This window comes from Acartia tonsa, chromosome 7, assembly GCF_053477335.1.
Source record: "Acartia tonsa isolate MP-2025a chromosome 7, ASM5347733v1, whole genome shotgun sequence".
Taxonomy (NCBI): domain Eukaryota; kingdom Metazoa; phylum Arthropoda; class Copepoda; order Calanoida; family Acartiidae; genus Acartia; species Acartia tonsa.
The window spans coordinates 32613938-32636665 of NC_137266.1; the positions used below are offsets into that span (position 1 = coordinate 32613938).

Here is a 22728-nt window from a genome sequence, read left to right on the forward strand (position 1 = left end):
AGAAACAAAAAATTGAGATAGATATAAAAAAATACTTTGTTGTAATAAAAGTTAATATCAGAAAATTTCTGGGCAGAATAGTTTTAATTGGGCTTCAATATTACTGTATTTAGAAGAAAATTTTATGAAACAATAATTATTTGATTTGATTTAGAGTTTCAATGAAGATAAAAATACAATATCAATGGCTGACAAAGATTCTTATCTGGTAAGTTTATCATCTTATATAACTTTCATTTTAGAAGTGTAGCTACTTCATATCAAGGATTTAACATCACTTCGTTATTATTTATTTATATTAAAACAAAATCTGCTATTTTTTTATGTGTTGTAATTATCCCATTCATCATTTTTTGGAATATTGATTCCTATTACATCAAGGAACAATTTTTTAAACGAAGCAATTTTATAATCAAGTCCTAAAATGTAAGTATGTCATTAAACAGTCTCCTTTATTTAAGTGGTTTTGCAAGAAATTTACTTACAATTTTGTTTAAAACATTCATATTCTGCTTATTCATTAACAAGTGTTAATATTCGTTTGTCCTACCATTCAAGATCTAAGCTTTTATGGATGTTGCCATCCTTTTTAATTTAGATGTTATTGTAAGAGTAGCTACTTTATAATCTTATCAGTTAAAAGTACATCCATCATTGATGTATATCTGATTTATAAGCTTGTAGCTGTGTCATCATCCTTGTTCAACATACATACTATTTTATAATGTAACATAAAAACGTCATAGAATAAGATAATTGAAGAAAAAATTGAACATCACACGAAAACAAATGTTAGGTTCCCATAACCGTGATGAAAAAATACTCAAATTCATATTTTGGATGATTAAGGTTATATTTAAATTAAAACAAGGACAATTATGCCCAATAACAGCGCAGCAATATCAAACTAACAACATTAAAGATTAAAGTTGACAAAATTTTAGAGGATTTGGCAAAATTTATTTAATATTCATTGATGCATATTAATTTTTTTTAGGAATTACCATCAATCAAGTTTCGAGCAAATTGTTCGCTGTCACTAATGATCAAAACAACGGCTCCAAACGGTCTCATACTTTTTTCAGCTAGTAGAACAGATAACAAGGTTAGTTAACTTTCTACCGTTAAATGTTCTCTGCTAGAAAGACAAGAAAAGATTAGTTAGCATTCTATAATAACTGCTCTGTGTCTCAATTATAAAACACAACGGCTGGCTAGAAATCAACCTTATTCGACATTCACTCAAATCCCCAAAAATAATGGACTTAAAAGTGTATTAAACTGTACATAAGACATTTGCGAATATATTGATACCATTAATTTGCCTCTGAGATAAAAAAGTATGTTTTTTTGATATTTTTCTCTTGCAACAAATCAAATTTCAAATTTGAGTCACCAAAAATGCTAAACTAATTTTTGCTCTAGAAGAATCAATTTTTGGAGTTAGAAAGTGCTTAATACCTCATTTTAATCGCCTGGCATTGCTTTATAATATACAGGTAATGACTTTGTTGTTTATAGAACAGCTGACTAAAAAATCGAGGTTTTGTGATAAACCCACTTTTGTTGTTGCTCCATAAATGATATTTTTTTTCCCAATTTTTTTGGCTGTAAAGAAGCTTTATATATTCATATAACATTCACATAAATTTGACTTTTGGTATTTTATTTATAACATCACCAGAGGGAATTGAATTTTGGAAAAAAATATCAATTTATATTTTACACTGCTATGCATTGTTCTTGTTCTTGTTTCTAAAAAAAATTTATATTATAAAAAAGAGAATTATTTAACGCTTCTATAGGTATGTTTATCATTTTTCTAGGCTTAATAAAACTATAATTCACCATTTTAAAGTTAGACATCATAACATATTAACACAATTATTGAATCGGTCTGTATTATTAAGCTGGCAACTCTTAAAACAGCTGCATTTCATTATCCTATTATATAAAGTAGTAATCTTTGTTGTCTTTAGCTTAAGATTTCGACAGTACCTATTGAGTTCTGTGTTTTATGGATGCTTCCTATAGGACCCTGGATAGTTTTGGAATTTTGAAAATAATATCAATTTATATTTTACACTGCTATGCATTGTTCTTGTTCTTGTTTCTAAAAAATATTTTTATAATTAAAAAGTGAATTATTTAATGCTTCTATAGGTATGTTAATCATTTTTCTAGTCTATATATAACTATAATTCCAGCATTTTTTAAACATCATTATATTCAAGTTATTGTAATTTTTAAATAAAATATCAATATCAAGAACTATTGGAACAATTTTTACCATGCAAAACAAGGTGTTATAAAGTGTAGGATCCCTCACAATATCTATCTGTCTGTCTATAATGCATTACACATGTAATGCTAATAGAGAGGATTCTATAAGAGTGCTCTTATAATGTGAACTTCTCATAATTGAATGGGCTTCCTGAAACCAGAGACCATAAAGTTGGCCTAGTAACTACAAGGGGGAGTGCAGGAGTATCCAGGGGGAGGTGCTTGTAAAAGGGTAATTTTTTTAGGGATGGGGGTAATCACCCCCCTTAATATATTATGGGGGGTATAAACCCAGCCTTTTAAATTTTTTTTAATAGGAGTAAAGAAAATCCTTAAAACTTACAAATCTAGGAATCAAACTAGCATCCCAACCAATAATCGGTTCCATGCCAAATGTAGGAGTGGAAAAACATTGAAGGGACAAATGCATGAGTCCCAAATGTCAGAGTGGAACAAACGCAGGAGTGGGACAAACGTTGGAGTGGACAAACGCAGGATTTTTGGGACAAACGTCAGAGTGGACAAACACAGGAGTCCCAAACTTTTTTTTCAATTTTTCAATTTTGTTTACAAACACAGCCCCCCCTACCTTCGTCCCGTTACTTTTCTTAGTTAGGTTAGGTTAGGATATAGGCTAGGGGGCTGAGCGCTGCAGCCATAGTCATTATTTTGTAGACAGGGGTATAAAAAATTTCAAAATTGTAATATTATTAAAATAGTAGACACTCCTAGGTTTTATTTAAGCAATGTCCACTCCAATGTTTTCCACTCCGACGTTTGTCCACCTTGATGTTTGTCCACTCTGACGTTTGTCCCATTCTTACGTTTGTCCACTCCGATGTTTGGGACTCCTGCATTTGTCCACTCCGATTTTTGAGACTCCTATGTTTGAGGTAGAACCCCAATAAGTAAATCTCAATAAAACTTGATAAAATTATGCAAAATATCAAAGTATTCAATCCCTGAATTTCAACCATCTATCTTGAATAGGAGTGGAGAAAATCATGAAAACTTGAATTGTAGGAATCGATATAGCCCACCCCAGTTTTTTGGCAAATCCTAATGAAACTTGATGAAAATATGGAGTATTGATAGAGAGAGAGAATATTCAATCCATGAAAATTTAAGCCTTCTATCTTTTATAGAAGCCGAGAAAATCTTGTTTTCCCCTTTCTGTCTCAGACAGACAGACATACCAATGGACAGACATACAGATGAATGGACAGACAATGGACAGACAAATATTTTGAATTATAGAGTAGCTTCACTACTAAAAAACTAAATAGGATAATTGTTGTACACAAATTGATTTCAGTATGTTTTAAATGAGCTTACATAATCAAGGACGTCCAAGCTTTTTGATTTGGGGGGGAGGGGGGAGGGAAATTTGGGCATCCCCATGTTTATTTTGTGGGGTAATCTTTATATAAAAAAGGCAAAGACGTCAAAGCTTTTTATATTTTTTTTTGGGGGGGGGAGAGGGGAAGATTAAAAATCAAAAATTTAAAAATTATGGGGTTGCCCCAAATTAATTATTAACCCTTAACCCCCTAACCCCCCCCCCCCCACCGGGACATCCCTTTACATAAAGTAATGATTATAAAGTTGCTAAGTACCTTACTGCTACAAAAATCATCTTCCAACATTTAAGATTAATTCTAAAATGCCTGAATTAACAATAAGAGCTAACCATGCACAGTGCCTTCGAAGGTGCTTTGACTTAAGTGTCAGAACCTAAATTGGGACATAGTGCATTTCATTACCCTAGGTTAGGTAACTTCATTTCACTTTTCAAAAAAATCTAAAATGCAGCGGTTTTTGAGAAAATTAGATTTAAAAATTTCTAGTTAAATTTTCACCCACTAGGAGTTACTGCATAATCATGACAAGAAAATCAAAGATTATTTATTTAATATTTTGAACAACTTTGCTTTTATAAAGTCAGTCATAAAACCTCCCTATATATGATGTATTTAAGGCTGAATTTCTGTGACCTTAGCAAAGCAATTGATAAAAATAGCCATTAATTACATCACTTCAGGAGTGGTTTTATGAAGAAATTTATTAGAGCCAACTTGTTCAAAATTAAAAATAAATAATCTTTGCTTTTCTTGTTATGATTATACGGTAACTCCTAGTGGGTGAAAATTGAACTTGAAATTTTCAAATTTAATTTTCTCAAAAACCGCTGCATTTTAGATTTTATTGAAAAGTGAATTAAAGTTACCTAACCTAGGGTAATGAAATGCACTATGTCCCAATTTAGGTTCTGACACTAAAGTCAAAGCACCTTAGAAGGCACTGTGCATGGTATGGATATACACATCCTAATTGTAAAAATGTTTTGCTTTTTAAAATTGTAAATCAATTATTCAGGAATTGTTTTACTTTGTTTGTTTACTAGCAGCTGCGCTCCAAACATCTAGGAGCTCTGTTATTAAAGGAGTAAGGAAATTAGTAAAATAGCCTTATACTTTACCGAAATCTTAAGCTACAGACAAAAAAGCTTAAAAGCTTTATATAACATGTATTAATTTGTAAAACTGCAAATGATAAAATATGACCTATTTTTTTCTCTTTAAAAATTCTCTTTAAACACCTCCCCCTTTTTATATAAAGATGCTAATTCCCCCCTAACCCCAAGAGGATATAAGCAGTAAAAACCCCACAGGTGGCACAATTTTCTAACACTTCTTTCTTATTTAGTCTTTTAAAAGGATTCAAAATGCATTGACATATATATATTTTTTTTTAACTCTTATTTTATACATCTTAATTGGAACTGATGATCTATTTTTATAGAGAAACATATGTATTCCATCAATAAAAAGTTAAAACATTAAGTGTGTTTATACATATAATAATTACTATATATAATAGGATAATGAAATGCAGCTGTTTTAAGGGTTGCCAGCTTAATAATACAGACCGATTCAATAATTGTGTTAATATGTTAAGATGTCTAACTTTAAAATGGTGTAATTATAGTTATATTTAGCATAGAAAAATGATAAACATACCTATAGAAGCGTTAAATAATTCTCTTTTTTATAATATAAATTTTTTTTAGAAACAAGAACAAGAACAATGCATAGCAGTGTAAAATATAAATTGATATTTTTTTCCAAAATTCAATTCCCTCTGGTGATGTTATAAATAAAATACCAAAAGTCAAATTTAGGTGGATGTTATATGAATATATAAAGCTTCTTTACAGCCAAAAAAATTGGGAAAAAAAATATCATTTATGGAGCAACAACAAAAGTGGGTTTATCACAAAACCTCGATTTTTTAGTCAGCTGTTCTATAAACAACCAAGTCATTACCTGTATATTATAAAGCAATGCCAGGCGATTAAAATGAGGTATTAAGCACTTTCTAACTCCAAAAATTGATTCTTCTCAAGCAAAAATTAGTTTAGCATTTTTGGTGACTCAAATTTGAAATTTGATTTGTTGCAAGAGAAAAATATCAAAAAAACATACTTTTTTTTATCTCAGAGGCAAATTAATGGTACCAATATATTCGCAAATGTCTTATATACAGTTTAATACACTTTTAAGTCCATTATTTTTGGGGCTTTGAGTGAATGTCGAATAAGGTTGATTTCTAGCCGGCTGTAAAACCGTCTCATAATTTTCTCAGCTAGTAGAACAGATAAAGGGTTAGTTGACTTTATACCGTTAACTTTTCTTTGCTACCAAGACAAAAAAGAATAGTAAGCATTCTATAATAACCGTTCTACGTCTATCTATCTGCACGGCTCACTAATTCTCATTAACTGAAATTTCAAAGAAAATTGGATAGATTGTCTTGAAGTATTATTCATATAGTTTACACAACTATATGGTATCTTAGAGTGGTCAAAACTTTTCTTGAATTCTCATGAACCACTAGACCATTCGAGTTTTCCTTTTTCGGGAAGCTTCATATAGGTTCCTATAATGTTTTAGGTTTGTTTTTAAATCGTGGGATAGATTAGGGATATTTTACCCTCCCCCACACGTGCAACCGCTGGTAGTTATAATAAAACAAGGATGACAACATCCATAAAAGCGAAGCTCTTAAATGGTAGTACAAACGCATATTAACATTTGCAGAGTGTCAGAACTGAAAAAGCAGAACATTGTGTATGATTAAAATTGCTGCAAAACTGCTTAAATGCAGGACAATTTTAGGACTTAATCATAGAGAAGCTTCGCTTATAACACTGTACTATGTTGTTCTGGTAATCAGCATTCAAAAAATCCAATTTTTGTCAAAAAAGTTAAAAATCAATGTTTTAAATATACGTTTGGACCATTACGGTCGTACGGACCGACCGACCGACCCTAACAAAAGAAAAGCTTTGCTTTTAACAAGATATTGTGTAGAATCTGTGTTATGTAGGTTGGGTGTGGTGAAAGGATTGAGTTAATGTGCCTCAGGGGATAACAGTCATAACAGATTATCTTTATAGAAGCCCAATACTTTAAAAATAAAAGGTTTGAGTAATGTTATCAAATCCGTTACTTTTTTTCTGACAAAAACAATATTATACAAAGTTAAATAGTTCTAAATATGCAAGTTAAGACAGATAAGACTTTCAGACAACGTTTGTGCAATCAAAGGGTTTGTTGTATTAAATGTTGTAGAGTTTTAGGTCACTACCATGATAATAGTCAAAAATAAGATTCGTTGATATATAGATCATAACGTTATATATAAGATTCGTTGATATATAGATCATAACGTTATATATAAGATTCGTTGATATATAGATCATAACGTTATATATAAGATTTGTTGATATATAGATCATAACGTTATATATAAGATTTGTTGATATATAGATCATAACGTTATATATAAGATTTGTTGATATATAGATCATAACGTTATATATAAGATTCGTTGATATATAGATCATAACGTTATATATAAGATTCGTTGATATATAGATCATAACGTTATATATAAGATTTGTTGATATATAGATCATAACGTTATTTATAAGATTCGTTGATATATAGATCATAACATTATGTATAAGATTCGTTGATATATAGATCATAACGTTATATATAAGATTCGTTGATATATAGATCATAACGTTATATATAAGATTCGTTGATATATAGATCATAACGTTATATATTAGATTCGTTGATATATAGATCATAACGTTATATATAATATTCGTTGATATATAGATCATAACGTTATATATTAGATTCGTTGATATATAGAACATAATGTTATATATTAGATTCGTTGATATATAGAACATAATGTTATTTTTTATTTTTTTTATGAACACCCCTTCAGGTGTAATTAGTATAATTGTGTTAATACAAATAATCTAGGATAAAGTCGTGGGTAAATGGAAAATGAGAATTTACTATTCCAAAATCCTAATATCTGATTATTACCTCAAGGCAGGGTTTGATAGTTATGTATCGCCTCGTATTATAAACAGTTTTCCGCAGATATAAAATGTACAATTATAAGATTAAAATCAGTTTTGTTATCCCCGAGATGCCGAAGGCACGGACTAAGAAAACTGGTTTTAATATTATGACTGTACAGTTTTATATTCGTAGATAACTGGACATAATGCGATATGATACATGAATTTTCAGTGTGGATGAGAACCGGTTTCTATCTAACGGATAGTAATCGGTTTCGAAGCTATACTGCAAAATGTAAACTCAGTGTCAATTGATTATAATATATCCTTGAACTGTAATGATTTTTACTTACGGAAAACAACCATAATTGCACAACCTTTGCTGTAGGTCCTAAATTTACAAAGTAATAGAAATAGGACAATCTAATCCAACACCTAATACGGAAAAATACTGGGGATAAAGAATTGTACAGATTATACATTCTCTTTCTAATTATGCATATAAGTAAGTTGTGGCTCTTTATTGGCTAAGGCATTTCATCTATTTAAAATATTAACTAGAAAGCAACCTTTAACGTCTCTATTATGACTTGTGTAGGATAGGTTTAAACCAAAAAAAAAGTCCAAGGCAACCAGCGGACAATAAATGTCTGTTTATTTATCTTTATAATCTTGAGTACCATTGAATGTGTTGTATTTGTTTTAGCCTCCTAATTCTTATCATTAGATCAACAACATTACACTTGCGAAGAAAGGTTTTTTTTATAAGGTAGCTTTTTTATTTAGTTTCTCCTGCATGGATATTATTCAAGTTTGATTAGGAGGACAATGACAGAATAATTAAACTATCAAACTTTTTTAGAACACCACCTAAAAATTAGTCCCTAAAGTTTTATAATAACGTTTTCTTATTCGTTGGTTTAACAATTTTAGAACTTTTATTGAATTCTGATTGTTTCGTTTGGAGTGTTCAAACCTTTCAACCACTAAATGAAATCTATAGTTGGGGAAAAGTTGTGTATCATTATTGAAAATGTATATCAATTTATCGGACATTGTCTTATCCCTTTAGATCCCTGACATTCTCTATAAAACCAAAAAATATTATATTATACAAAAAATATACAGGGCGTTTCAGAAAAAACTGCGTTTTCCAAATTTGGGAAACAACCATTAGGAGTACAAAAAAAATAATTATATGTCAATATTCTCTATAAAAATATGCATCGATATTGTTACAGGTGTTTTTTAATATCTCTGAAAATAACGGCGCATTTTAAAGCATAAATATTTCAAAAGATGCGTATGATGCTTTTTTCTGGTAGAATTGTGTGCCTTAAGGTTGGTTTTCAAAAATTTATTCACTTGAAAACAACATCTTAATACGGCCAATACAATTTTCTACCAATTACACTAAAAATTTCATTTAAGATTCCCTCACTGAAAACAAATATTCAGTTTTTCTTTTTGTATACTTAAGAAACATGACCTTAAAAATTGCTCATTTATTCCTATAATCCTTTAATTTGATTGACAGGTTAAGATATAAACTCATAATTTATCCATAATTTGTAATTAAATGCTTTAATAAAAAAATTCAAACTTCAATAACTTTTTTGTCTTTAGACATTTTTTTGTCAAATAAAAAGGAGTTTTTTTCTTTTTACTATAACCTACGTTATTAAAGAAGATTCTTTTACTGCAATTGCATCACAATCAAGAAATGTGAAAAAATGACAAATTGCAGTTTCTTAAAAATGCTTTTGTGAGGAGCTAAAAAGCATTTCACCTTTTAAACTCATTAAGGTACTTTTCTTATACCTTTTTCTAAATTAATATTGAAATTCTACGATTTTTTTTATACATAATAGAAGAGTTATTTTAATTTTTCTTGCACAACATTTTTTACATAAAGCAGTTTTGGAAACTATGTACCTATCACAGAGGCCGTATTTTTAGAGATAATGAAAAACACCTGTTATAAATTTGATGTACTTTTTTACAGAGAATAAGGACATATAATCGTTTTTTCTGTATTCCTTCTGGTTGTGTCAGAAAAACGGAAAACGCAGTTTTTTCTGAAACACCGTGTATAAATTGTGTTTGTATAATTTTTCAATGGGGAAGTTTAATTGATTTAATCAAAACTAGGGTTGGGCCGGATATCCGGTGTGGCCGGATATCCGGCCATTTTCAATATCCGGCTCTATAATTTTTTATACTTTACACCAAAAATCTCTGCTTTTTAAAATTTTAAATGGTTATAATTTTCTTATTATTGAAGCTAGAAGAACATTTTTTCTGAACAAGTTTAACTTTATGTAAATTTATATAAGATTTTTGAAGAATTTTTTTTTGCTACATTAGTATCTGGTAATTTGGCCGGTTATCCGGCCGGATATCCGGTAATTTGGCCGGATAACCTGATATTTGCCGGATATCCGGCGTTAGCTGGATATCCGGCCGGTTACTGGATATCCGGCGTTTGAAATCAGCCGGATATCCGGTATCCGGTATCCGGCCAAAAAAGTATCCGGCCCAACCCTAATCAAAACTATGGTTTGGTCGAAATAATGAATACAAATTATCCTTACTTTCCTGGTTTGGTATTTTTTTTTTCTTTCTAAAAAAGAAATCTATCAATCAATCTAAAAAGTAACTTTTTAAAGATTATATTATATAACGTTCATTTATTTCGCTGTCTGTTTTCATGACGTACCTAATTTTTGTGCATTTAATGTCTAATAATCAATTTTATTGAAATGGCTTTGATGTTACTCATTGAAATATGTAAACATAATTAGATTAAAAATAAATTGTTTTACCAGGATGTAGCTCATTTAAAAATTCCAACGTAAACGTACTTTGTGTACAAAGTACAACCATTTAAATATTTTATTTAAAATGTTACTGTAATAGTATTTGCTTACCTATAGATCAACTGAAATGGATTTCCTATTCGAGCCCTAGTTTCCTAAAGTGTACAGCAGATAACCCAATTATTGCAGACCCTATTTTCAAGCGACTCCGGTCAAATGGAAAAGCGATTTAATTTAAAAACGATTTATACATTATACATTCAAAAACTTAAATTTTTCAAATTTTTCAAATTTTTTTAAGTTTGAAGCTTTTTTAGCTAGTAGCAAATATTGAGATAGGACGCGGAAGCTACGCACACTTTCGGAAACTAATATCAGTTCATCTACCTATATGTTATGTAATCTTATACCCCAGAAATAATATCAGCAAACAGCCAAATTTAGAACAGCTTATTGCAATGTTATAACATTGTTTAACTCAAATGTGTCTTTTTGTAAAAAAATGCCAATACTGAAGGATTGAAAGTAACATAAACGACCCATTAAACTCAGAGGATCCGCTAATGTCTAAATATCAAAAGCAAGACCATGTTATTAAAATTACTGGCTAATGTAATTTTAATCAGTGACGTGCACAGAGTTTTTTCTCAAAAGGTTGTATTTCTTGAGGGGATTAAAAACAAAATATTTTCAATTATAAGGGGACCTACTCCCCCTACACTAACCCTCCACATGCTTTCGATTTTAATGGTTGGCTATTTTTATCACTGAACTTGGCGGGAGTGTTATCACATCTACCCATGTACATAAATCTGATTAAGGCTATAAATTTCACAACCAAGACAATTTCAAAACCAAAACAAATTGCAATTTATTTACATGGTAAATTTCCTTAAATTATATTATTTGACGTTTAAGAAAATCGTTAGTATTTTTGATTTATTGGCTTCTGGAGTTGTTTACTTATCTAAACAAGTTCACACCCATGAAATTCCTGGGGTGTCCCATAGTACAGTGGTTTGCGAACTACGCTGTGGTTGGAAAAATCCGAGTACAAGTCCCCTCATAGACTATGCACTTGGTTGACAAATGAAGTCGCAATTTGTCAGAATATGTTCACGTCCATGCTCCTGATTCATATGAGAGTGCCATTAATTGTGGTGGCTTAATATGGAACACCTGCCAAAACTCTAGGCCAGGGTGAAGTAATAATTGAATAGCTTCCAGGAGAATTGCGGGTCAGCATGTAATGTAACATAAAATACACTCAGCTGTGCGCGAAGCTTACCAAGATTGGCCAAAGGATTCTCACAACCAATCTCCATGTGCATCTGAGTCCTAACTTCAGAAAATCATGGCTACAAACAACAACAACCTTTCATCGCATTGTCCTTACTATTATTTTATTGTGATTGACAAGACTCGTTTTATAGCTATTTTAGTGTGTCGGATAGTTATTAAAAACATCTTGATTTTTCCTCTTTTTAATTATGTTATTAACTCAAACATAATATGTACAATTTCTAATAAGCAAAATATACAATTTTTCACAATTTCATCAAAATAATTTAAATTTCATCCACAGTTGTTCAGAGACATGACTGTTTCGTGTCTTCAAAAAAAACCTTCTGGGTTAATAGGATCATTTTCCTTAAAGACCTAAATTTACTAGGCCTTGAAATAGTCTTATTTTATTTTTTTTTCTATTACTTTGCCTAATTAAGCCCTGATAAAGACTTATTGTTTCTCAAATTCAATTTTAATTAAGGTTGAGTATCTTGCAATGGAACTGATGAATGGAACCCTGATAGTTCATCTGAAACTCCAAGCTGGCTCTGTCAAGATCAATGGACCACCTATGAATTATGCCAGTGGGGAATGGATACAGGTATAACTTAGATAAAACCGGATTTCTCTTTAAAATTGTCGATCTAATTTGGTAATTTTTCAGCTTATAAAACAAAGTTAAGCAATTTTTGGCAGTAAAGAAAATTATGAAACGAGATTTAAGATTACGAGAAAGGCAAATTTAAAAAGGGAATTCTTAGCATAATTTTGTTTGTATATCTGACCCAAAGCTAAATTTGAATGATAAATCTATTGCAATTTACAAATCATTTTTTAAAGTGCAGCTTCTGTACAATAACTATTGTCTGTTGGAAAATATAACTTTTTTTTGTGTATCTTAAATCTACAAAACTACAATAAGATAAAAATCTTAAGATTAATCTTTTTCTTGTCAAATATAAATTTTGATTCTTTATTGCTGTGCTTCTTATGATTATGTATTGTATGTGTGGATATGTGTATTAATATAAAGTTGCACTATTTCTAATCTAAGTTTAGACAGGTATCTCATTAGTACTTATTACATATTGTATAATATATATATATATATAATATATATGTTAGTACAGGGTGTTTCTTTTCATGGAAAAAAGGTATTACTTTATTTAACCCACTTACCCATGACTTATTCTTTATTGGCTTGGGACGTTTAAATTAAGAGGCAATAGTTCAGAATTTTTATAAATTATGCCTTAAAAATTTGTTCATTAAAGTAGTGGCTATACCCAAAAACGCCTATCTTAAAAAACGCCCATCTCAGAAAACGCCTATCTCAAAAAACGCCCATCTCAGAATTCGTCTATCTCAAAAAACGTCTTTTTCATAAAATGCCTACTACATTTTTCTATTTGTCAAATAAATTAAATTGTAATTTGGTTTTGATATATTGATATTACATTGGCAAAACAAAAACTTTTGTGGGAATTCTGAGACAAATAACCTTTTCTGTCTCTGTAAAACTATGTTGGGAGAGACTAATTTGACTTTTCTCAATATTTGACATGTTTATTTACCCTTTATATTTATTTTTTAATTATATAACAAAGTTGATAAAACAAATTATACTTTAGCTTATTTTAGTTTCAAAATGAGAAAAAATTGAATTACATTTTTTGGGGAAATGCAATTTATTATGCATATAAAACTTCATATAAATTTATATAAATTATTAAACTTTTACATAGAAAAGGGAAATTAGTTTATGGTTTCCAAAAATTTTCATTTTCTTGATGATTTTCCACAAAATTGTTGATTAATTCAATAGAAATGGTGGAAATTTTGAAATTTGCCTAAAATAATATTTTAGTAGGATGTATCAAAGTTTTATAAAAATATGAATTTTTATTGATTAGGAAGAATTCATTAAGAATTTTTTGCATTTAAAAATTATCTTCCTATTATAAAAAGTAGTATGGTCTCCCCAACTACTGAACCGATTATGGTCTACATTGTAGAGAAGCTTCACATTGTTTTTTGGATGAGTTTAGATTATTATTAAATTTTTTATATCAATCTTAAATAGATTTAGGATATTTTAACCTCAACCCCCTCACACCCCTTAGAATTTAGTGCACACTATATGCTAGGGGCGGCCTCTAGGAGGATAAAAAATAATAAGCAAAACACAGATTATACAATATACACAGTTTTTATGAAAAGTATTTTAATAACAATTATGAAGCCTTAAACCAAAAGAACAATTAAAAACCTAAAAACCTTAAAATCTATCTTTTGGTTCTCATGTTGTATATTTTGATCAAATTTATTCTTATGTACATTGTGTACTGTCTAGTATACTTAATATACTATATAATTTTGTATATTTAGATAAAAGTTATACTGATGTACATTGTGTACTGTCTAGTGTACTTTATGTACTGCTATGATAATGTTGTATATTTAGATAAAAGTTATACTGATGTCCCACCAAGGAAGAATAATTGTTGGAGATAAGACAGAAATATTCACAATCCCAGGGAATGGTAAGTTCAAATGTTTAATTCCATAGCTGTTCTACATTTATTTTGTTCCTATTTCATTAACCCTTTTGGCTGTTGGACCACACAAAAAATATTTGTAAAAAACGGTTATTTAATGGTTAGGTCAAGAAAGTGTTAGAACAAGTTAAGCATGGCTTGGACTCAATTGGGATATGACCTCAAACATATAATAAGCTGCAGAGTCCGACTGATCATTTACAATATTAATAGAGGCATTTGAGAGAAGTCGACCCTCAACTATACATTTTTTTTTTTTTTTTTAGTAAAAAAGGGAGAAGAGGAGATTTTTTCAGGGGTCAAAATCATAACGGATCACACAGACAGAAAAACGTTATGTTACTTTTAAATGAGGAGAATTGAAAATCGTTAATGTACAAATTTATTTTTACATGCTATTATTAAACATTAAATAGTAAGAAAGAAAATTGTTTATTTTTGTTTATTTATCAAAAAAGTTTTCTTGTAACCTAGACTATCTATCATTATAACTTTTATCATAAGTTAAAAATAGTTTCATCTTATACACTAAAAGGTTATTATAACTAACTTTTAATTAATTTTATGAAAAATATTTAAAAATCATTGAATAATAGGTATATAACGGAGGTATATAACGGAGTAAGATCTTGTGTACGTTCCCAATAAAAGAGAAGATTAATATTTGTCTTAGGAAAATGTTAGGTTATTAAGGGGGGTTCATAATAAACATATATGCCTTTTTAAACGATTTCTTAGTTTGTTTTAAATATGATCATTTCGAAGCTCTTTATAGTGCCTATAAAAAAATGACGTCATACAATACTAATAACCAATAATAGGAAAATTCACAGACTAAATTACCATTGGCTGGCCAGTATACATTTTAATTGATCAATGGTATGTCAGTATATATATCAATTAAACAATGTAAGGCCAGTATGGTGTCATTTTTATAGACACTGCACTGTAAAAGGTTCGATAATTTTATAATCTCTGTTTTGACCGGAGGAATGACGTAAAGTTGTAGTTGCGCTACTAATTGTTTTATTCCTTTAGATGGAAGTCCAATTTGGATTGACGGACCTACCTATCTGGGTGGAGTTGATCAATTTGAAGAAAAGGCAAGAGACGCGCATATGATACAATCAATTGTCTTTAGGGTGAGTAATGATTTATAGTTGTAAAGTTACTCTACAAACCTTTCCAAATTAAAGTTGGTCAAATGGTTAATCGTCATTAAAAATGTATTCACTTTCATTTCATATTGACATGTAATATTATAGAAAGAGTGGACACCGCTAATTTGCATAATCATATTGCCAATAAAAAAGAAACATGAACATCATTTTGTAGCATTATAAAAATGTATATACTTGCTATATAACGCTATTCTAATATTGAAACTATAATCATGTCAGCTTATACCAACAATAAAATTGATTCGAAAAAAATCACAAAACATATACATGATTTTCTGCTGCAGTTGGGGGGCAACACTTAGAAACTTGACGACCTTTTTATCTGCCACCCAAATATTATTTTAGATTTAATTCACTTGTTGGCTATACCTTATTACTTAATCATGTACAAAAACAAAATAAGCTTTAATTGTGATTTCAAAAGTTATGTTGTGTCAAAGAAAGACATTTTCATAATCTAACTTATGTAAATTTTTAGGAGGGGTATGTTGGCTGTATAAAGAACGTGTACATCAACAATCTTAGCATCAATCTAAATAGATTTGTTCAAGAACAAAATTCAGGTATGTACATTTTTTATATCTTTACGAATATTCTTTTCTATTGCTGGCTGATTCCCTCAGACTTCCTGATTTTTTTTACCCCAAAAATAAGATTTTTTGTATTTAAACATTTTGCTCCATTGTAAAAAAAGTATACTTTTTGTATGACACAAAGACAGGGACATAAAAGTCCGTTTAAATTGCGTACATGTGTCAAGTACTATGATACATAGTTGTAAAGTATTTTTGTTACAGGGTCATTTTAGGCTAGTATTAGTCTTTTCTTTTCTTTGTTCCCCTTTCGATACGTGGAGAAAACTCACAAGTTAAGTTATTATCATTACAAATACAATCTGTTGTCCTCCCATAGAAAAATATTTTTTTTACCTAGGAGCAATTCGATCAACTTGTCACGCCATACCATATCAGTGTACTCCACGGCCTTGTAACAATGGAGGTGTCTGCACTGAGAGCTGGAATAGGTAAGTGCTTTGTTTCTAAAATCCTTTATTTTCAAAAGATTTTTTGGGGATCAAAAGGATAGGACAAGGATCAGCTAAAATTAAAGGTTGAAAAGATTGGATACTTCTAGTTTTAATAATTTAATACAAGTAACCAAGCTAGTGCATTTTATAGATCTTTGAGTACCAGTATAATTTTAGTCTAATCTCCCCTCTCTAGATAAATTTTTATTCCACATTTTTCCAAGATGTGTAGTTTTTGTTCCTTAAGCCAAAAGTAGTTTCGACTTCTAATTATACTTCAGGATGCTGTGAGTATTGGTGCAAAAAATATAACGTAACAAAAATAATTAGCCAATGAGAGGCCGTTATTGACCAATGGTAAAATTTATAGTGGCCTCTCATTGGCTAATTTTTTTTGTTACGTCATATTTTTTGCAAAAATCAAAAAAATCATTGCTTTAAAATTTCTGTAATTTTAACTAATTTGGGTTATTTTTTATTTTTATTTCAGTTATGTATGTGATTGTTCAGCCACCAGTTTCTCTGGTCCTAATTGTAATAGAGGTAACTGATTTGTAAAATGTAATATAGTTAAATCAATAAAAAAATTAATAGAAAGATGTCTGTTTGTCTAAAAATTTGATGAAGAGGTATTTGAAGGAGTTGATATGCTATAAACTAATAAAATTTGTGTATATTCCCTTGAAGCTAGAGGCTCTGTCTGTTCGTATTTTCTTGATGGTCTAATAAAATGTGTTTTTTTTGCTCTTTGGGAATGTTTTAATCATTGTTATATTTCTATATTATCAAAATTATGTAGAATTAACCTTTTTATTGTTTAAATTACAATTTATTAATAGTTAACAAGTAAAGAAGGAGCAAAAAGAACAATATTTACTAAATACAAATATTTCTTGTATGTTTACAAAATAACAAAAAAATAGTTTGTGGATTTTTACTATGTATATTCATAATTGATTGTAATTGAAATAAAAAGATCTCAAGGGATTATAAGTGATTTATAATAGTAATGATGTTTTTATAAAAATATTAGTTGCCATTTTTTGACTAACTTTTTACCTAAGTTTTCTGTTATATTTTCTACATTTTGTATGGACATCTGTTTTTGGTCATGGCATGAAAAGGTGCATTTTATTGAGAGTTGGTGTACAAGGAAAGTGCAATAGGAAGTCAGGGAGAAGGGGTGAAAAACTTTAACTTTTTACATGTTCCATTCCTGATGATCTGAAGAAAATTTACATCGGCAAACAATGCGGCTAGTTAATGAAAATTTGTTTTAAATATGGATCAGTAATATTTGACATAAAATCACTTCACATAAATTCATTTCACATAAAACATTTGACATAAAGTATCATTTGACATAAACTCATTTGACATAAAGGTACATTTGACATAAAAACGTTTCACATAAACTCATTTGGCATAAAGGTACATTTGGCATAAAGATACATTTCATATAAAGGTATACTTGACATAAAGGTACATTTGACATAAAGGTATATTTCACATAAAGGTACACTTGACATAAAGGTACATTTCACATAAAGGTACCCCGAGCATGGCAACCGGTGAACAGAATCTCAGTTCTGCACCACAAGCCTCGCACGACTGAAGTTCCCATGTCTATACAGTCATATTTATATGAAAATATTTTAGAAGATTTTTGAATTTTTTTAGAAGATTTTCTTTTAATAATAAATAAAAATTACTAAAATCTTTTTTTTAAAATAGAAAATCTTCAAAAAAAATTCAAAAATCTTCTAAAAATATTTTCATATAAATATGACTGTATAGACATGGGAACTTCAGTCGTGCGAGGCTTGTGGTGCAGAACTGAGATTCTGTTCACCGGTTGCCATGCTCGGGGAAAAAAATGACAACCTCGGGTACACTTTGAAATGTATCTTTATGTGAAATGTTTTATGCCAAGTGTACCTTTATGTCAAATGTACCTTTATGCCAAGTGTACCTTTATGTCAAACGTACCTTTATGTCAAATGTACCTTTATATCATATGTACCTTTATGTCAAATGTACCTTTATGTGAAACGTTTTTATGTGAAGTGTACCTTTATGGCAAATGTACCTTTATGGCAAATGTTATTATGTCAAATGTACCTTTATGTGAAGTGATTTTATGTCAAATATTTTATGTGAAATGAATTTATGTTAAATGATATTATGTCAAATATTACTGATCCTTTAAATATAGTCCTTTTATTTTAATAAGTAAACCTATTACAACTGCTTAAGGTTTATTCTTTACATATTTTTCCCATATCCCTGAATTTAAAGTAAAAATTTGTACTAGTTACAAATATTTGGATAAGTATATGGGATTTAGACAAGAATGATCTTTAAATTTAAAGTATTATATTAAAACCTTTGTTTATTTCTATGAAATCACTAGTTAAAAGTAGAAAAGTGTCTCAAAAAATTTGCAAACCAAAAAAGATTAGCACTTTACCTTTCCCTTTATTTCAAGATATTCTGTCATTTTGTCCATGACAATTGTTTAACCAATATATTTCTAACCTTTGCTGCAATTTTCATTTAATCAAAGATAGGATTAAGGATTCAAAAGAAAGATATCAAAATCTAAACAATATTATAAGCCATAACTTTATATTGTACTTTTTTATGCTTTAAAATGATTATTCAGTTTCTTTATTTATAATTTAATTTTAGAAATTGAAGAAAGGAAATGCACCTGAAGATTTTGTGGGTGCCTTCAACCTTTCTTCAATTTAAAGTTGTTCAATCTTTCCCTTGAATTTCAAAATGTACAAATAATTGAGTTTCTTGATTGTCATAAAATTAAGAAACATAAAATAAAAAATATAAAAATAGTGCTAAAGGTTTCGTGATTTTAAGCAACATTGGGTGGCACCTCCTAGTAGTAATGACAATCTTTTTATCTGTTTTTGTCCATACTTTAAATAGACCAATCATAAACATACAAATAGTAATCTATTAAAGCAGTCTGACCTAAATCTAAGAACAAAGTCACTTGAGGTGTATTAACTATCAATAAATAAAAAATAGGAAATAAAATTCTACAAAGAAAAACTGATTACATGACAATTCAAGAAATTCTATTTTTAACTTTTGTCAACACGTTGGAAAAATTATTTTCTATAAAATTTGAGTTGAAGAAATGTAAATTCTTTTCGCTGACGTGTGAAAGTAAAACTCATGGACAGTGAACTGTCATTACAGTTTATTTTTTATGGTGTTTATACAATAAGTGGAGAGAAAGCAAGGTTGATCGCGTCAAATAGGAGACCAGATTTTATTTGTGAATTTTTTCAATGTTTAAAACAATTATTTACTCAAATTACTTTCTTGGTTTATATCCGTGATTAGATAAAATAAGTTTTAATTAATAGAATATTTTTTTTCTTATTTAAAATTCTTTAATGTAGATGTAAAGTTTCTTTACATGGGTGGATATGTGTCAAACAAATATCTGTAAATTACTGGGATCTCACTATCCTTTTCCTTTATTAAAAGATAATTATCCATTAAAAACAAAACAATCTTATATGAAATTATTTTATATTTAAGATACGCTAAAAGTTAGATAAAGATAAATATAGAACTCTTATTTGAATAATGACTTGAAATATACTTTTTTTCAATGGAGAAAATATTTCAGGGACAAGCACGGTTCTCTTTACTGGACAAAATTCTTTGACCATCACTCTTCAAGATAAAATCATCTACGATTTTCTCAGGCTCAGTCTAAGGTCAGTAAATATATAGAAAGATAGATAGATATGTAGATGAAAAAATAGATAGATAAATCTTCAATATTCACCACTCTCTAGGATAAAACATCAGTACGTAGATAGATTGTTGAAGAGATAGATGTAAAGCTTAAAATAAAATAATTCATATTTTCAATCAGTATTATCTTTTATTTTATAGATATTTACCAAATAGATTAGTCGTGATTTATAATTATTAGTTATCAAATGCTTTGTTGAGTTCAAAGTAACACAAATATGTATTTATTATAAGTATAAGTTTAAAAAAGTTGTATAAATATAGATATATAACTAAGAAAGATTATTTAATTTAGTCCAGTTTTCTTCAATATAAATCCTGGTATATTTTATAACTATACTAACACAGTTCATTTAAGAGCTTGATGTAACCTTACTACTATTGTGTAATATCCGAATAAATGACAACCTCAGAACAAAGTAAATGTGTGCAAACCCTAATTGATTGTGCTAATTATATAATTGTTCTGAGAATACCCTAGCTTTACTATGGCCACAATTATACAATTACCTTCTAGGCTGCGGCCATTTATGTCAAGTAATTGTAAAACAAAAGTAGAGCTTGTCAACAAAATACAACAAAAATACAAAGAATTAATTTTAATAAAGATATGTGGATGATTACTATACATTTGAAGTATAATTAGGTATCCATTTATAGTATTAATCTTGGATTCGAAATATTTTGGGGATTGTACAACTGTAAAGGGGAAACTTCAGATAAAAGCATAACCCAATTTTTTGCTACAGAAAAAAAACTTTACCTCTTTATTTTACCTAGTACTATGTGCTAAAATATTATTATTACCTGTTCCTATATTTTAAAATTAATTCAATTTGTAATTTACAGTAATAATAATTGAAATTTGAACTAGAAATTTCAAATTCATAAGCATTGGCAAATTAAACAAAGAATTCGTTTTGATATTTGTCATAATACGAATTAAAATTTTATATATTGGTTTATAATCAATGCTGAATCCCCCTAAACCTAGATACCCCTAAAATAAGTTGTATTTCCCTATCCCGGAATACCTGCAGCTGCAGGCAAGAACTGCAATTGCACCAATTGTAATCTGCATTTATGCTTGGTTCTGAAGTTGTTATTTCACACAAATAAAACATTGAAAATTCCTGCCATCTTGGTCTTAAATTTAGTTGTGATAACACAATTTTAAAAAACTTAAGGTACTGCATTTATTTCGTAGAAATTGTGTAGCATAAACATTCAAACTAATTCCGCTCACTTAATTTTTGGTGTTCCTAAAAAACTAATAATTTCAATATGACAAAAAAGGTGAATAAAAATACATTTTGTCCAAAGTAAAAAATAACTATTCATTTTTTTACTCAAATATATTCCTTTTTCTTTTAATCTATTGGTTTTAAGATAAAAAGTAGCTGGAATCCTATATTTTTTTGATATATTGAATAACAAATTGACAGCAAATCATACATCTATTTCAGTAATTAGAAACAGTAACCTATGAATTTTTGTGGATTGTTAAAACTGTCACTAAATAGAAACAATTTTTAATTTTCTACTTGTATATTACTAGTTTAGAATGACTTATTATAAATACAAACATACACTATACACAAACAAACAATATACAATACATATTAATAATTACACTGCACCAATTTAAAAGTTAATTACAAAATTAATGCAGTTGCTGTGAATTGTTAACGCTATTACTAAAAATAAATGAATACAATTCAATTTAAGATTTAATTAAGTTATGTCATCTTAGCTCAGACTTGGGGGGCCGAGAAGCCACCACATTGCAAGCATTTAACTTGATTGTGGAAACCTACTTTTGCTATCAGAATAGATATAGCAAACCAATTATTATGATACATGCTCATTTTAGTAACTCTAGGGCGTATATGTTGAACTCAGTTAAGAGTAAGGTTAAATTTATTTTGATTATTTAGTTCTTTTATATTGTACTAACGGCTACGCCCCCTAGAAGCCTCTAGGGGCACTAAAGGTAGGAGGAGGAAAAGTCGACCTCATCCCATTTTAAATTTGAAAAGTAAAATTTGAAGAGTAAAACAGTATTTTTTGGGGGGAGGGGGGTAAAGACACCCTCCTCAAAAATAGTTTTAAACTTTCCCAGGACCTAAAAAAAGCTTCACTGTAAAGGAGAACAATATCAGTTTAGCGTTTAGCGAGATCCTTCGGGACAGACAAAAAGCGCTTACTATTTGATATAATAGGATTACACTTCACTTTCCCTGTATTGGTTGGGCGTTAGAGTTATCATGAAGCTGTCAAAAATAAATAGATTAATACTCTATGAACAAGTCAGCTGTAGCTGCATTTCTGTTAACCAGGAATAAGGAATTCTTACAACCGATAATTAATTTCATTTTTAAAGCAATATTTT

The 22728-nt window shown here is 29.2% G+C and overlaps 1 protein-coding gene across 3 annotated transcripts in view; it reads left to right on the forward strand.

The window, feature by feature from the left end:
* Positions 1-22728, forward strand: part of LOC145323593 (neurexin 1-like) — a 101984-nt gene that overhangs the window by 49279 nt on the left and 29977 nt on the right. For all 3 annotated transcript variants that reach the window (XM_080165974.1, XM_080165975.1, XM_080165976.1), the window contains exons 18-26: positions 155-208; positions 998-1105; positions 12260-12379; positions 14243-14321; positions 15375-15478; positions 15996-16080; positions 16451-16541; positions 17035-17087; positions 20206-20296. In XM_080165974.1, the coding sequence (XP_080022100.1) occupies positions 155-208; positions 998-1105; positions 12260-12379; positions 14243-14321; positions 15375-15478; positions 15996-16080; positions 16451-16541; positions 17035-17087; positions 20206-20296 (785 nt within the window). The remainder of the gene's footprint in view (positions 1-154; positions 209-997; positions 1106-12259; positions 12380-14242; positions 14322-15374; positions 15479-15995; positions 16081-16450; positions 16542-17034; positions 17088-20205; positions 20297-22728) is intronic.